General features: G+C 43.9%; 2 protein-coding genes across 8 annotated transcripts; both read left to right on the top strand.

The window, feature by feature from the left end:
- Positions 1-662: 662 nt before the first annotated feature.
- On the top strand, positions 663-6,048 carry LOC121564023 (serine/arginine-rich splicing factor 7). Of its 5 annotated transcripts, XR_006000042.1 has the most exons (9): positions 688-878; positions 1,445-1,676; positions 2,213-2,395; positions 2,796-2,876; positions 2,970-3,011; positions 3,238-3,282; positions 3,390-3,476; positions 4,020-4,682; positions 5,591-6,048. XR_006000042.1 is itself a non-coding variant. In XM_041875609.1 (8 exons), the coding sequence occupies exons 2-8, from the start codon at positions 1,453-1,455 to the stop codon at positions 5,640-5,642; spliced, it is 714 nt and encodes a 237-aa protein (XP_041731543.1). In that variant the 5' UTR covers positions 663-749; positions 1,445-1,452; the 3' UTR covers positions 5,643-6,048. The 5 variants fall into 5 exon arrangements, 4 of the variants coding, with proteins under 4 accessions (XP_041731543.1, XP_041731545.1, XP_041731542.1 ...); XM_041875609.1 differs by lacking the exon at positions 4,020-4,682 and having other exon boundaries at positions 663-749; XM_041875611.1 differs by lacking the exon at positions 4,020-4,682 and having other exon boundaries at positions 689-878; positions 2,973-3,011.
- Positions 6,049-6,635: 587 nt separating this feature from the next.
- LOC121563975 (heterogeneous nuclear ribonucleoprotein L) lies at positions 6,636-15,202 on the top strand. Of its 3 annotated transcripts, XM_041875578.1 has the most exons (14): positions 6,636-6,751; positions 8,108-8,226; positions 8,658-8,895; positions 8,993-9,078; positions 9,434-9,530; positions 9,634-9,706; positions 12,560-12,595; positions 13,041-13,112; positions 13,420-13,691; positions 13,786-13,907; positions 14,028-14,229; positions 14,336-14,393; positions 14,481-14,588; positions 14,701-15,202. In XM_041875578.1, exons 1-14 carry the CDS (start codon positions 6,677-6,679, stop codon positions 14,757-14,759), a joined length of 1,617 nt encoding a protein of 538 aa, XP_041731512.1. In that variant the 5' UTR covers positions 6,636-6,676; the 3' UTR covers positions 14,760-15,202. The 3 variants fall into 3 exon arrangements, with proteins under 3 accessions (XP_041731512.1, XP_041731517.1, XP_041731523.1); XM_041875583.1 differs by lacking the exon at positions 12,560-12,595; XM_041875589.1 differs by lacking the exons at positions 12,560-12,595; positions 13,041-13,112.
- Positions 15,203-15,272: the final 70 nt, after the last annotated feature.

The raw sequence follows: 15,272 nt of genomic DNA, 5'->3' as shown, positions 1-15,272 counted from the left end.
TTGTGCAGAAATTCTTCCGTTGTGCAAACCCACAGTTTAATCAGCTGTCCAGGTGGCTAGTCTCAGACAGGTGAAGAAGCCGGATGTGTAGGTCCTGGGCTGGCCAGATGGACACACTGCCAAATTCTCTAAAACAACGTTGGACACGGCATATGATAGAGAAATTAACATTAAATTCTCTGGGAACAGCTCTGGTGGACATTCCTGCAGTCAGCATGCCAATTGCATGCTCCCTTGAGACATCGTGTTGTGTGACAAAACGTTTTAGAGTGGCCTTTTACTGTCCCCAGCACAAGGTGCACCTGTGTAATGATCATGCTGTTTAATCAGTTTTTTGATATGCCACACCTGTGAGGTGGATGGATTATCTTGTTAAAGGAGAAATGCTCACTAACAGGGATGTAAACAAATTTGTGCACACAATTTGAGAGAAATAAGCTTTTTGTGCTTATGGAAAATTGCTGGGATCTTTTATTACAGCTCATGAAACACTTTACTTGTTGCGTTTACATTTTTTTGTTCGGTATATCTCAATCTCAAAAATAATACAATATATTGACAATTTTAGGTATGAAATCAAGACTGTTTGGCAGATTGACCGTCGTCCTCTTACCCCCAGTTTGCCAAGGGCCAAGGCAGATAATAACCATCATAACCAATGTGAAAAACAACACATGACCTCACTGTATTGGGGCACATTACTGCGCAAGTGCATTCTTGCACGGGTCGTCTGACATAACATCGAATAGGTTTGTTGCCTAGTGAAGAATTTGAAATCCTGTAAAATAAGTAATTGAAAATAAGAAATACTTTAAGATTTATTTCTATAAATTGAGCGGAGACTGATAAATCAATCGCGTAACTGTGTGGGGATAAAGGTAACCGCGCGGACGCCATTGTTTACTTGATCTAGCGTACTGTTAGCTAGCTAGTTTGTTAAGGAAACTAGATAGAAACAACGTTGCTAGCTATATCGTCTCTGGTTAATTTATTGAGGATGGCACTAGCGATAAAACTGTTAGCTACACAGTATAATAAGGAAGAAACATTGTCAGAGATAGTGAGCAACGGGGTATTGTCGTCTACCAATATTTAACTAAAACAGCGAGCGCAGAGCTGGGGCGTATTCATTACGCTTATTCTGTTGCAAAACGTTTCTTAAACGGAAGCAAATTCAACGAAACGGGGCGGGACCTACCTGAATTTGTCCAATAGAAACCCTCGTTTTGTTCTGTTAGCTTCCGTAATGAATACACCCCTAGCTAGCTAGTTGTTTTCTTGCTTGTATTTATAGCCAACGCGTTAGCTTGCTAGGTTATTTATATTAGTAGCTAGCTTTATACTCTCATGCACAGCTCAGTTTTCCTATGTTTACTTTTAAACCAACTTTAGCTAGTTAACTGGTTCATTGTGGATGTTCACAGTTTCTCCCTCTTTCCTCCAGGTGGGGAGATGTCATACCACTCGTCTTCTCGCAGCTCTTCTCGTAACACCGATTGCAAGGTCTATGTTGGCGACTTGGGCAACGGTGCTGCCAAGGGTGAGCTAGAACGGGCGTTCAGTTACTATGGCCCTTTACGCAGCGTTTGGGTGGCAAGGAACCCCCCAGGTTTCGCCTTTGTGGAGTATGAAGATGCCCGTGATGCAGAGGACGCAGTTAAAGGCATGGATGGAAAGTGAGTAACTTTGTATTGATCTGCACATTTCACAGCCCATAATGTTGTCACATCAGTTTATAGATATTTGGGTTGAAGTGGTGTGTTTCAGTTTTGGGATATTAATTGTTGTAATTCAGGCCATAATCTTGCAGATGTTGCCCAGTATTACACTGTTTTCTTTCTTACCCAATTATTTACATTTACATTTTAGTCATTTAGCAGACGCTCTTATCCAGAGCGACTTACAGTTAGTGAATACATCTTTTTTTTTATACTGGCCCCCCGTGGGAATCAAACCCACAACCCTGGCGTTGCAAACGCCATGCTCTATCAACTGAGCTACATCCCTGCCGGCCATTCCCTCCCCTACCCTGGACGACGCTGGGCCAATTGTGCGCCGCCCATGAGTCTCCCGGTCGCGGCCGGCTGCGACAGAGCCTGGATTCGAACCAGGATCTCTAGTGGCACAGTTAACACTGCGATGCAGTGCCTTAGACCACTGCGCCACTCAGGAGACAATTATCACGAAACTCTGCCATCTCTCCCTACCTCAGGGTGCTGAGCGGCTCTCGGATCCGTGTGGAGCTGTCCACTGGCATGTCACGGAAGACCAAACATGGCCGCCCCAGCCGCCGCCACTTTGACCCTCAAGACCGCTGCTACCAGTGTGGGGATAGGGGCCACTATGCCTATGACTGCTACCGTTTCAGCAAGAGGGGAGGAGGTCGTCGGAGCAGGTATTCTACTTGCCCAATGTCTGCTGGCTGCCTCTGATATACTGCCAGTAGCAGTCATAATTCTGCATAATGCAGATTATGTAGTTTTCTCTTTATGCAACATTGTTCTTATTACATCACAGTATCACTAGGTTTGAGAAAAATGTCACTGTATGTTGTTGAGGAAAAACTATTAAGCACAGACAAAATATGCTGATCTGGTTGGATTTGTCTCTACTGCTGAGGGGCAATGCCGTCCTCTTTATATTTCACTACTGTGGTTATATAGTAGAGCAGGGGTTCTTAAACTTTTTCAGCTCGAGACCAAAATGAGAAATTGACTGTGATCTAAATTGTCCTCTGATCCAAATTAAGTAGAAATAGTGTGTGATTATATCACAGCCTGTTTCTTGTATTCCAGATCACGCTCTCGCTCCCGGTCTCGTTCCGGCTCCAGGTCACGTGGCAGCCGCTATCGATCCCGCTCCCGCAGCAATGACCGGTAAGTCACCAGGGTTTCTCCTCCTATCCCCTGCTTTGCTACTGTCATTCAAACCTCTCCCTGTGCTGATACTGGTCTCTCTTCTACACACAGCAGCAGGCACCGCTCCCCATCTTATCCCAAACGTAGGAAGAGGTAAGAGTCTACGGTTAATTTTGCATGCTGATGACATTGTATATTTTTTTTATTGGTTTCATAGGAAGTATAGTCTACATTTGTATTCTGAGCAAACCTGTTCGATCATCCATGTTGTTCCTGCAAATGTATTCATATGATTGATTGTTTTCATTTAATTTATCTATTGGGTTCAAAACAGGTCATTTTCTTGAAACACTTAAAACACTTCACCCTTCCATATTAGGTCTGTCTCCCCTGCGCGGTCCAAGTCCAGGACCTCTGTTAGGAGGTAAGCCACTTTGCCCAATACTTTCCTCTTGAAAGCTGTCATGTCTCTTGATCCCATCTGGAGTTGGGGTGCCTGCGTTTTTGCTCCCATGTTTTTTTGTGTTGCAGTCGTTCCCGTTCTCGGTCAGGGTCCCTGGCCAGAGGGCACTCGGCCTCTCGCTCCAGATCCCGCTCTCCCAGCCATAAGAGGAATAGGTAAGCTCTCTGCCTCGTCAACCCATACCTTCACAGCTGCTACTGCACTGTGTAAATGCCATGACATAAAACGATCGTCTTTGTCTTGTAGCCCATATTGTACAATACTGCTAATTATACTTAATTTGGGTGATTTGGAATATTGTTTTGCAAATGTGCTGGAAGCCCCCCCCCCTTCTCCCCTTACCTCTTTTAATCACAAAATCACATTTTTCAAAGATGACAGTCCACATATTCACTCAGCTTAAGTATACTGCCATCTGTTAGACAGGGCTAGGTGTGATCAGGTAAGTCGTGGGTAGCTGCCCCCTCAACCTCAGACCAGCCTCCACACGAAGTCTGCTGAGTCGACCTTCCAGAACACACAGAGCGACAACTCATCAGAGAGATGGCTGCTGCTGGAGATGGGGCCAGGGAGGGGGAGAGAAATAAATAGTCAGGGACTCTAACTCACCCCAAGCTAGAGTAAGGAACACTGCCCACCCCAAACCCCCCTCTTTATCTTTTACAAATACCTGATTTTAATGTTCTTTTCTCTTGGAGGTCCCTCTCCTAGAATGACCTGGCCAGACCTTGATTAGCTTCAGAGAGTCACACACAGAGGATGAGCCTAACCTCGGAGACAGAGGGGCTGTTTGGGTGACGGCTGGGGGGAGCGGGGCTCTTCTCTTTTCTCTTCTCCCTCAGATCCAGCCTCAATTTGATTAGCTTCAGAGGGCGAGAGAACCTCAAAAACCCAAAAGAGAAATCTGTCGTGATCAGACTCCGGTGACCAATCAGCCTTTTTTTAAAGAGAGAGTGTGGGGAGTCGACTGACTGCACAAGCACTTACCAGGGTCATCCTTGCTGTGTTAACGTCCTCCCGGAGGGTGAAAAGGGCTGACCAGAAATCAGCCTGCGCCACGCTGGTTAAAGAGGTCGTCCGACGCACACTCTGACGAGACACATCCATCCTACGCGCACACACACAGTTCCACCCACCCCACTCCCTCCCAGAACCCACGCACCACAGACCTGAATGCTGAGCCAAGTTCAGTCGACCAGTTAAGGCCCCCTCCCTACAGAGCCCGGCCTCTTGCTTAGCTTCTGAGAGGGTGAGAAAGGAGAGCTGACGAGAGATCAGACTTCAAGACCCTCCGAGTGTGTCTTCGAGTTCTAGCATCCGTCGCTTCTCTGTACATGTTGTTTCTGCCACTGTCTCCAAAGGTAACCAAAACCCAAGAGTCAATGTCATTCATGATCAGAACACAGACGTATAGTCTGATACTCCCTAACATACTGTACGCTAACATTCAACTATCCAGAGCATGCACTGTCAGAATCCACAGGTGTATGTGTGTCTTTCTGTCTGTGGGTGGGTGTATGAGTGTTAAATATTATCTTTCGAATACATTACATATTATCCCGGGTGTAGTGATACAGTGTAGGGTTTTTTAGGGAGAATGTAGCTGATTTACTTCTGAAAAAGAACAGATACCTTGATGGTGGCTTATCCTAATACTGTATATTAGGTCAACCTATTTGAATATTTGCGCTGTTCTCTTGGGTTTTAAATAAGTGTCTGCACATAGTTTACCATATCAAGATAGGATTCTAAAGATGTGGGCTTGCAAAAGGCAAGTCTTTTGTCATTTATTTGGTAAGTGTTTGTTTTGGGTTCCATTCGTAAAGTTCAGCTCCTACCCTGGTCTTTTGTCTCATTGTGTGAAAATTAAAGGGATGATTTTATCACCTCAAACCCCCTTTAAAACACCCCAGTCTCTCAACACCCAACTCCTCCATCTCCTTGACCTCTGGAACTTTCACTTGTTGATTTAACTATGCAAAATTAGGGTTCCCCTTCCTACATGTTATATAATTTGTGGAAATTGGCAATATCCAATGTACCTGTAATGTGTTGTATTTATAAAGTATGAAAGTGTCTTGACCAAGGCAAACTGGTTGTAGTGGGACAGAGTGCAATATGGGCCAGCAGGGTTGGAGCTGTGATTGGTTCTGAGATGGGTGCCGGGCTAGTTATTGAGTGGACATGCTGGGACAAGATGGGTGCCGGGCTGGCTACTAAGTGGAAATGCTGTCTGCCCTGTACTTACACCCCTCTCTGTCTGTTTCAGTCGTTCCAGATCTCCAAGCCAGAAAAAGAGCCCCACCCCAGGCATAGATTGATTTGAAGACTAAACTCGTCCCCATCCCCCTCCAACCAACTGGTTTAGCCTTGCAGCTGTTTGTTTTGTCTTTGTTCCCTGCATTGATTAGAATCTACCCCTTCCTTTTCTGATGCCATGTAATTACTCTATATAATTGGCTTTTATCTAACCCTGCATGCCTTACACGATGTCACATTCCTAAAATGGCTCTCCCATATGTCAATCTTTTCTATAAAGCAAAACAATTCAAATATCTAATTTCAGAAGTGGGATTTGTGAACCAGAACTTTGTATTTGTTCTTATTTCTTATCTACTATATTCAGTATGGCATTGTGTTCAAGAGCTGTAACGGATGTACTTTCAGTTTTGCTTTCCCTGGCTTATATGACAGTAGGCGATTTTTGAATAAATCTCAACACATTAATTAATTGTTTTGTTTTTCTTTTGAACATTGAGAACATCTACAGAATGTGTCTTACATGGAGATGTTTTATATTGAAAAAGGAAATGACATGGTATGTTTCCCATGTAAAATGGTTTGCAGTCAATAAGTTTTCATTTTCAAACTTATGCCCCACCTTATCACTTTTGGAAGATGTGTTGACATAGCCAACACCTTTATTCATGGTTATTTCCTTATAACCCATTGTCAATATGTCCATTGTATCTGGTGCAAGTAATCTTGGCTCTCTTTTCAACCTTGCTAATTAAAATCAATTCTCAAAAAGCTGTAACTACCTAGATCACTCACCTGAATTGAAATTCTATTGACTGTAGAAATAAAGATGGTTAATGTTTACTTTTATTTTTTTACAGATAAGTGATCAATACAGTAGTAGTGGGTTGATCTCTGACTACGGGATATTCAGAAAGGCTTGTGTGTTTTGTGGTTTTTAACTGGTCCTCAGTTGATGATTACATTATTGACGTGCTTTTAGGCCAATTGGAAACCGCAGCGGACTCTTCAAGGCGGGCCCAATGGTGTGTCTTTTTCATGACTTTTCCGTCCATTTCACACCGTCATTGCTACCAACCTGTTTAACTGGAACAACATGGCTATGGCAGGCCGTTATTACGAAGGCGGCAGGGCAACAAAAAGACTAAAAACCAACGACGGAATGGCAACGGTAAATGATTGATGCTGATTTCGTCTGCGATATAACAAGAAAATGCATTTAAATGTACTCTTTATTTGTAACTAACAATCTCAGACTCATGACGCGGCGTTTCAAAAATGGATTGCACACATTAACGTTAGCTAACTAGCTCGTGCTAGCTTGCGCTCCGGTGTTCCACGATGTTAAAATAAACAATTAATTTTTTTGTAGAATACCTTTCGGTCTACTATTTAATGTTTAGCTTAAATTGCCAGTGGAGTAAACATATCGCTATGTAGCTGGTTAGCTAACTGACTAGTTAGTTATCTGTTCATCATTTTTTTTCTCCAACCACATTGTCTAGCTAACGTTAGCTTGCTAGTTAGCCTTTTTTCTTTTGAATGAATGGGGGGATGCAATCCAGGCCACAAATCATATGGTAGCTAGCTAGTGGTAGCGTAACGTTATTGCTTTGTTCTAGCCAAGTGGTATCGTTTTGCCAGGCACAACCCAGACAACGAACACGAGTTGGTGTGTTAACTTGAAATAAACCTAGCTAGATTCATTATTGACGCGTTCATTGATGTAGCTGGTAACTAGTTAGCGAGCTAATTGGTTTGCTACTTTACCTAGTCAATATTTTCATATTCTCGAATATGCATAACCGTATCTTAGGCCATGTTCTCGTAATATTAGGGATAACAAAATAAATTTCCTCACTAATATTCCCCCCCAAAATTTGCGGACTAGTTACCCCTACATCATGACATGTTGGTAGGTAGTTAATGTTCATCTTTCCTGCCAAGGTGAATAAAATCGAGTTTAGACTAAACTCAACTCCATGGTGAAGGACGTTTGATTAACTCCACCAACGGAGTTTTAGCAGAGAGCAGGCTTTGTGGAATTCAGCTCGAACTACATAGATTCGCCCAAGGTCAATACTCCAAAACGTTTACATTGAAACGCTTACCTTGTACCTATGTTTGTTTTCTGTGGTTGCATCCCTTTGTTTGTCTTAATCCATAAGTTTTAATAAAACGAATCTAATACAACCACCGACTTTCGTTGAGATTCAATTGGCACATGCGCAAACAGTCAGTGGTTGTATTTTATTAGTTTTATTAAAACGTGTGGATTTCAGCAAACAAAGGCATGCAACCACAGAGAATAAACATAGGTACAAGGTAAGCGTTTCATAAATAATTTTTTTTGAAGTATTGACCTTGGACGAATTGATGTGGTCTGGTCTCTGCTCAACTCCATTGGTGGAGTTCTTCAAACTTATTTTACTATGTAGTTGAGTTTATTCCGCTAGCCTCATGCTATGAGCTGACCAGGAAACATGAGTTTATTGCTTAAATTTAATTGGCCCATTCTTTTTTGCAGGAGGGCTATGATGACCCACATAAGACCCTTCCCTCTCCAGTTGTGCATGTGAGGGGCTTGGTGGATGGCATTACGGAGGCTGACCTTGTGGAGGCCCTGCAGGAGTTTGGCGCTATTAGGTGATGAATATGCACATTAAGTGATGTCTGCTTTCAAAAATATCTGCGTGTTCACAACAGTGAAATGGCTCAAGCAGAAGCAGACTGGTACCCAGGCTACTTCGCTTACAATGCACACATTTCATGGTCAAAATGTTGCTCCACACAAACACAATGCAACCATTTATAGTTGGTTACTGTTTAACCAGTTATGGCTATCTTTACCTCTGAAGAGCTTCTGGGTGTGCAGGCTTTTATTCTAACCGTTCTATAACACAATTGATTCAGCTCAAGTTCCCGATGAGCAGCTAGAATCCGAGCTGAAACAAGCCTGCTCACCCAGAAGCACCCCAGAGGAGGCTAGGTCACCTAGCCTGTAAGCAAAGCAAATAAATACACTGTCCTCTTGACTTTGTTATGCATCCTTTATTAATATAACCTTTTGTTTACAGCTATGTGGTTGTTATGCCCAAGAAGCGTCAGGCCCTGGTTGAGTACGAGGATCTGAATGGGTCATGCACTGCTGTGACGTATGCGAATGACAACCAGATCTACATTTCCGGGCACCCAGCCTTTGTCAACTACTCCACCAGCCAGAAGATCTCCCGGCCGGGCGACCCGGACGATTCTAGAAGTGTCAACAATGTGCTACTTCTCACCATCATGAACCCAATCTACCCTGTTACCACGGTAAAGTGTCGGCCACCTCTACCCAACCTGTTGATTCTGTTGTGCTGTGTACTTCGTTATTATTTCTGATAATGTGAATTACTTGTTATGTCTACAGGATGTGCTCTACACGGTCTGCAATAACTGCGGCCCTGTCCAGAGGATTGTCATCTTCCGGAAGAATGGTGTTCAGGCCATGGTGGAATATCCTTTGCTGCAAAATTCATTTTTCAAAGTGATGTATTTTGTGAAACAGTTGCATGCCCTCAGGTAATGCTTGGCGGAACTAAGGAACTCTGGAACTTTAAGTTGACATACTGTCTCTACATACCACGTCAGGCAACCAGCAGTCTGGAACATGTCATTTGTTTGTAGCACATACTGTACGTGATGAGTGATAGACTATTAATCAGATTATAATTTTTTTTGCTAGCACAAAAGACTTGTAAACAAGGGCTTGTGCAATAAGCTCTGGAATTACCAGAACGTGTTATGGTGTCTGTGCGAGGTGCTGTTCTCAGAACTGTAGTCTGCATGTCCTTTCCTTGACTCTCAACACGTTTGATTCGGTGCAGAGTGCACAGAGGGCGAAGGCCTCCCTCAATGGGGCAGACATCTACTCTGGCTGCTGCACACTCAAGATCGAATATGCCAAGGTAGGGGAGAATGCACATCCATAGCCCAGAAGATCTTCTAGTGTTCCATGATATGGACTTGGAAAAATGCGTTGCTGGAATTAATTTTTATATTCTCCCACAGCCAACTCGTCTCAATGTGTTCAAGAATGACCAGGACACTTGGGACTACACCAACCCCAACCTGAGTGGTCAAGGTAACGCACACAGCGATCTGTGGTCCTTGCTGACACTACCAGCACCCTTACTGCCACTGTGGGGAATGGAGGGAAGGGGGGTTGGATGGTAGACCTTCAGGGGTAATGCCACTGAGCACAGGAAATGCTCCTTTAACCAGGTCAATGTCCAACTTGTTCGAATGTTTGCAGGGCTGGGTTGGTATCTTTCTTGCCAGCTGTTTTTATATTGGTTTAGCGAATTACAGTTAACTCTTCCATGGGGCTCCATTTCAGTGGCATTATGACTGAAGTGCTGGTGTGATCTTCTGGTGATACACTGTCCGTCACACAGCCAGACACGCTAGGGATGCAAGGAGCAGCTGAATGGCCAGATATTCTTCACTAGAGACTACAGTTATTGCTCAAGGCTTTTACTTGTACACATATATACAAAAAAATGCCACCCTTGCTTGGAACACCCTTGAGTAAACTCCTTAACCTCAACCCAGTGCGATCAGATCTAAAGATATGTGGGCACTAAGGGTACCAAATCAAGGTCCTGTGAGATTCTGGCATGCAGCTTTTCTAGTTTGGCGATGACTGACTCGTAGTAAAACTACCTGACGAAGCAGTCATTTGTTGCTCATTAAATGGGAAGGAAGCATTCTACGATGTTGCTCGTAAATCTCACCACTGATCTATTAATTTCTTACGTTCTTGTCTGAATACCTGCTTGATGGCGTCTCAGCAGTGTCTGATAGACAGTGATGTTATGCCTGTGTAAAAATATACTTATACATACTGAGTGCTCTGTATTGTTTGTGCCATGGCAACCAATCTGATACACTGCCCATGAATACATCAAGTTGTAAGAGTAAACTGTCTGAGCAAAAATACCTTCCTGTTTACTCACTTGAGTCTCTCGTGAAGCTTGCTCTACCAACAGCCAATCGCTCCTTTCATTCCCAGTGCACTCGTCAATTTATAGATCTGTACATCTATACAGGCTACTTTAAGCATAGACCATACTGCAAAACAACAGCCACTCTAGCTTCTCGTCGGAACACTTTGGAGCAACACATTTCCATATATGCATCGGAGACACATTGTTGCCGTCATCAACACTACTCCCAACACTACTCCTGCCGTCAACACTACTCTCAACCTCCACCGCTCCTACTTCAATAAGGACACATCCACATTCTGTACCAAACAGAAGGAACACTTAGGACATTGGGGATGAATATACTGCAAGACCATGGCAGCAGACATGCTTTGATAAACTGACCCCCCCAATCCATCTCCTTTATGGCATGACACATTTTCCATGGGGAGTTTGGTTGCTGGTACATTGGCACTAAGCTGCGCTTTCCACACCCTCCCAATTTTGAGACCCCAGCAAGACATGCCTGACACATTGAAACATGCCATCACCCAGACCTCACCTGCAAGTCATCACCTCACTGCTGACACGGAAGCTTTTTGACAGATACACATCCACAGGAGACCCACCTTATAAAGACAACATCCAGAGGCCTGTAGGGACGAGCATGCTCACACAAACACAAAACAGATTAACCATACTGATACAAACCAGTTGCTCAAGACTACACAGACCTGTCTTGTTCTCTGTACCTGCCTGCCTTTGGTGGTGCAGGTGGTTTCGCTCTTTTGTGCCCTGCTCCTGGTGTTTAACACATCAAACACTACTGAAAACCCTCCACTCCTGTTGCTGCACTGACTCCATAGATGATTCGCACTGTCACTGTCAGGCTGTAGCCAGTCACATGGGAAGGAAAACAACAGACAACTGATGAAGACACTACAAACATGAACAAGCATACGCACATTCAGACAGACCATATTTTTCTCATATATGCATACCTCATGGAGTCGGGTGTTCTGATTTGCCTTTCCTCTTTCCCCCCATCCTTTCCTCCCTATACTGTTCTTGCAACATGCATCCCTGTTTAGTTTCTTCATCTTTTTCTGAATGCAGCTCTTTTGTGGAAGTTTGACCTTTTTTAGTACCTGTGTAACACCTTCCATGTGACGCAGGTCTGGCAATTTGCGCCTAATGAGGACCCAGGTCTGAAATGTGCCAAATGGCTGCGTTGCGGCCTGCCATTGGCAAGGAGTGTATTCGATAAGGCACTTGGAGAGTGGACCACAAACCACAATGGAAATTGCCACAAAAAAGGGCCGGAAATCCGACAAAGGTGGAAATGTTCTTCCAAAGGGGAGTGGAGTGAAAGATGGAAAGGATGAAATGAACACGGAGAGAAGTAATGGACCCACTGCCAAATAACAGCAAATGTCTCCAGCCTCAATCTTTGTCCCTCAATATATCCATGCTGTAAGTAAACTGAGTCCCAGTTTGTTACACAACACATATTCCCATTTCTTACACTCGGGATGTCTTCAAAAATATATAGTGATATTGTCCTCCTTGAAGGTATCTATTTTTATTTTTATTTTTGTTGTCTGCTTTTATATGGTGTTCCACTCCCCCTGTTCTCAGTGACACCACATTTCACCTTGGAGGGGACTTGTAGTGCTTTCCCAGTAGGCATTTTGTCCTCCGTTGAATGACTTGTCTGAATAAAGCTGGTGTTTGTGTGGCTCTCCACTAGGGGGCAATGTAGTCTTTTCATTTTTCGAGACTTGTAGACTGAATTGAAATGTGACGCATTCTTATTTGTATAACCTACTTACAGTATGGAGATAATGGATTGTGAATGTATTCAAATAGTTTAAATTGTAGAATGTTGAAACAGTCAAACTTTTCTACTGCGCCAGTGACACTTTTCTTAATTTCTCAACTATCCATGTGTGGGTGAATGTGTTTAATCGGGGCTGAATTTAATGTGTATGAGATGTGTACCTGTACAGATGCAGAAGCTGGTGGCAATGGGAGCAATGCTGGAGGTGTGTTTGCAAACTTATGTTGGGTTAATTCTCACCCACCTCATTCTCCCTTCTACCATATGCTAAAATATTTAAAATGGAGAATGTTTGAAAGATTTCAGGATTGTTTGTTAGCGTTTAATTCATTCTTAGCTGTAGTAATAACAGTTTAAACTGAGAATTAAAGATACATTTTGTCACCTTTTGGCATCAAAATGCCATGACTGAACCAGTAGATATACTATGTAGATTTTTGTTGTCTTGTTGGTGTTATTAATATTCAGTAGTTATTACGTTAGTGTGCTTTCTTTCTCTAGATGTGGTGCTTTTCTTGTGTGCTATCCTTAATTCTAATTGAATATCCGCTACTGCGCTGCATTGTCATGTCTCCTGTCGTTTCTTGCCAATTTATCTATCGCTCTTCCCCTCTTCTTTTTTTCTGCCTCCTGCCTTTATCACCTCTCAGAAGATGGGAGTGCCAACCCCAACAAGCGTGTGAGAGCGCCGGCTCTGCTGGGAGACCACCCTCCAGAGTACGGTAAGGCTCTTCAGCCCAGGGGACACACACGTGCTGGCCCTTGTAGTGCTCTCCTCACACTAAATTCACCTGCGAGGTGCAGGTGGTGGGCAAAAAATTGGACTAAAAAATGGGTACCCCACAGTGGCAGCGAAGTGGTGCGGTGTAGTACATTTTCTTAGCTCACCTAGTAATGGAATGTGCCAGCCTTTCACCAAAACCAGAAGTTTTACACATGGTGAGGTTGACCACTTTCTTTGGAATGTCTATCCTTTGTCCCTATCAAGCCATGTTCCCTGTTTGATCCTGTGGTCCCTTGTGTTCCTAGCGGGTGGTTACCATGGATATGACGAGAGCGGCTATGGCCCCCCACCACCCCCACACTACAGCGAGGGCCGTCGCATGGGTCCTCCCATGAGGGGACGAGGGGGAGCACACAGCTACGGCGGTGGACCTGGCTACGGCCCTCCCCCTCCCCCCCCCGGCGAGTACAGTGCCCACGCAGACTCCCCTGTAGTCATGGTCTACGGTCTGGAGCCTGCCAAGATGAACGCAGACAAAGTGTTCAACGTTTTCTGTCTCTACGGCAACGTGGAGCGGGTAAGTGTGAAGGGAAGGGGGCAAGCCATTGCAGTTATTTCAATAAGAGGCTGCTGGTATTGAGTGACCCCATGCATCTCGTCCTCTACCTCAGGTTAAGTTTATGAAGAGTAAGCCAGGAGCAGCCATGGTGGAGATGGGAGACTGTTACGCTGTGGACCGGGCCATCACTCACCTCAACAACCACTTCCTATTTGGACAGAAGCTCAGCGTCTGGTAAGATGTCTATCTGAAACACCTGTTCATTCAGTGCCTTGTCATTTAAAGCTTGTGCTTAATCTTATTTGCTGTCTGAGGCTTGTACACGTTCAGTCTAATGCTCTTTTCCCTTTGCAGTGTGTCCAAGCAGCAGGCCATCATGCCCGGTCAGTCTTACGAGCTGGAGGACGGCAGCACCAGCTTCAAGGACTTCCACGGCTCCCGCAACAACCGCTTTACCTCCCCAGAGCAGGCTGCCAAGAACCGCATTCAGCACCCCAGCAACGTCCTGCACTTCTTCAATGCCCAGCCAGACTCGTCCGTAGAGATTTTCACTCAGGTGAGTCCCAAAGCACACTGGTAAACCATTCTTAAGTAGGGATCAGTGAAATAAGACCAACACCTACAAAACAGTCACCAATTTACCGTTGTCTTGTTCTTTTCAGATCTGTGAAGAGGTTTGTGTCAAAGCACCTGCAAACATCAAACTTTTCACGGGAAAGAGTAAGTGTACACTTGAGCTTCATTTTGAAACGACATACTCTTTGGTATGTATGACTGGTGCTAAACTGAGTTGGACTGTCTTATCAGGTGCAGGTCCAGGTGAGCGCAGCTCGTCAGGACTGTTGGAGTGGGAGTCCATCAACGACGCCATGGAGGCTTTGTCCATGATAAACCACTACCAGATGAAGAACGCAAGTAAGTGTTTGAGCGCTAAGCCTATGCATTAAAAAAAATTGCACTGTTTATTCAAATGGTGTGTTGATTGACTATTTTAGTTTTCTAATACCTTCTGTCTTTGTCTCTTCAGCTGGCCCGTACCCTTACACCCTCAAGCTGTGCTTTTCTACCGCTCAGCATGCAACCTAAACAGCCACCAGGATCATGGAGAATGTTCCACAAACTGTCATCCCTACAGTCTTTCACCCCTATTTTGACCATGTCTGTTTTAGGCCATTAGTGAGTTTATTGGTTTGTCCTAATTCTTTTGAAATTGAGCTCATAAAAGCAAGCTGTGTGAACTGGTAAATTACAAAACATTTGAGAATTGTTTTTATGCCTGATCGATGAACAGGGAAAAGCTTTTGTAGAAGTATTGTTTATTTACATATTTTATTACTCTCCCATGTTGTTTTTTTTATTGCTGCTTGCTCCATACCATGCCTGTCGGTATTTAGAGGAAGGAGTTTCTTTAGTTGTAAGAAATAAAAATCAATTTCAAGTAGTGCATGTTTTGTTGACAGCCCTCAACAAACAAACATCTTTATGCCAGTTAACAACTTGCTTATTCAATAAAATGATACTACAAACTATTGTAAGAATTCTAATTTTATCTAGTATTTGTTCTGTTATTAAACTATTCCGTTCATATGGGCTAGAAAC

Source organism: Coregonus clupeaformis, chromosome 5 (assembly GCF_020615455.1).
Source record: "Coregonus clupeaformis isolate EN_2021a chromosome 5, ASM2061545v1, whole genome shotgun sequence".
In the NCBI taxonomy this organism is placed as follows: Eukaryota; Metazoa; Chordata; class Actinopteri; order Salmoniformes; family Salmonidae; genus Coregonus; species Coregonus clupeaformis.
Note: the sequence above shows the minus strand (reverse complement) of the source record. Positions and strands in the feature narration are given on the sequence as shown.

What these genes read in the sequence shown, in the direction of transcription:
- LOC121564023 (XM_041875609.1), top strand. Translation starts at nt 1,453, where the DNA reads ATGTCATACCACTCGTCTTCTCGCAGCTCTTCTCGTAACACCGATTGC. An exon ending in CGCTCCCGCAGCAATGACCG is followed by an intron (nt 2,877 to 2,969) that starts GTAAGTCACCAG and finishes TTCTACACACAG; the next exon opens with CAGCAGGCACCGCTCCCCAT. An exon ending in TCCAGGACCTCTGTTAGGAG is followed by an intron (nt 3,283 to 3,389) that starts GTAAGCCACTTT and finishes TTTGTGTTGCAG; the next exon opens with TCGTTCCCGTTCTCGGTCAG.
- LOC121563975 (XM_041875578.1), top strand. Translation starts at nt 6,677, where the DNA reads ATGGCTATGGCAGGCCGTTATTACGAAGGCGGCAGGGCAACAAAAAGA. An exon ending in CAGGAGTTTGGCGCTATTAG is followed by an intron (nt 8,227 to 8,657) that starts GTGATGAATATG and finishes TTTTGTTTACAG; the next exon opens with CTATGTGGTTGTTATGCCCA. An exon ending in CTACCAGATGAAGAACGCAA is followed by an intron (nt 14,589 to 14,700) that starts GTAAGTGTTTGA and finishes TTGTCTCTTCAG; the next exon opens with CTGGCCCGTACCCTTACACC.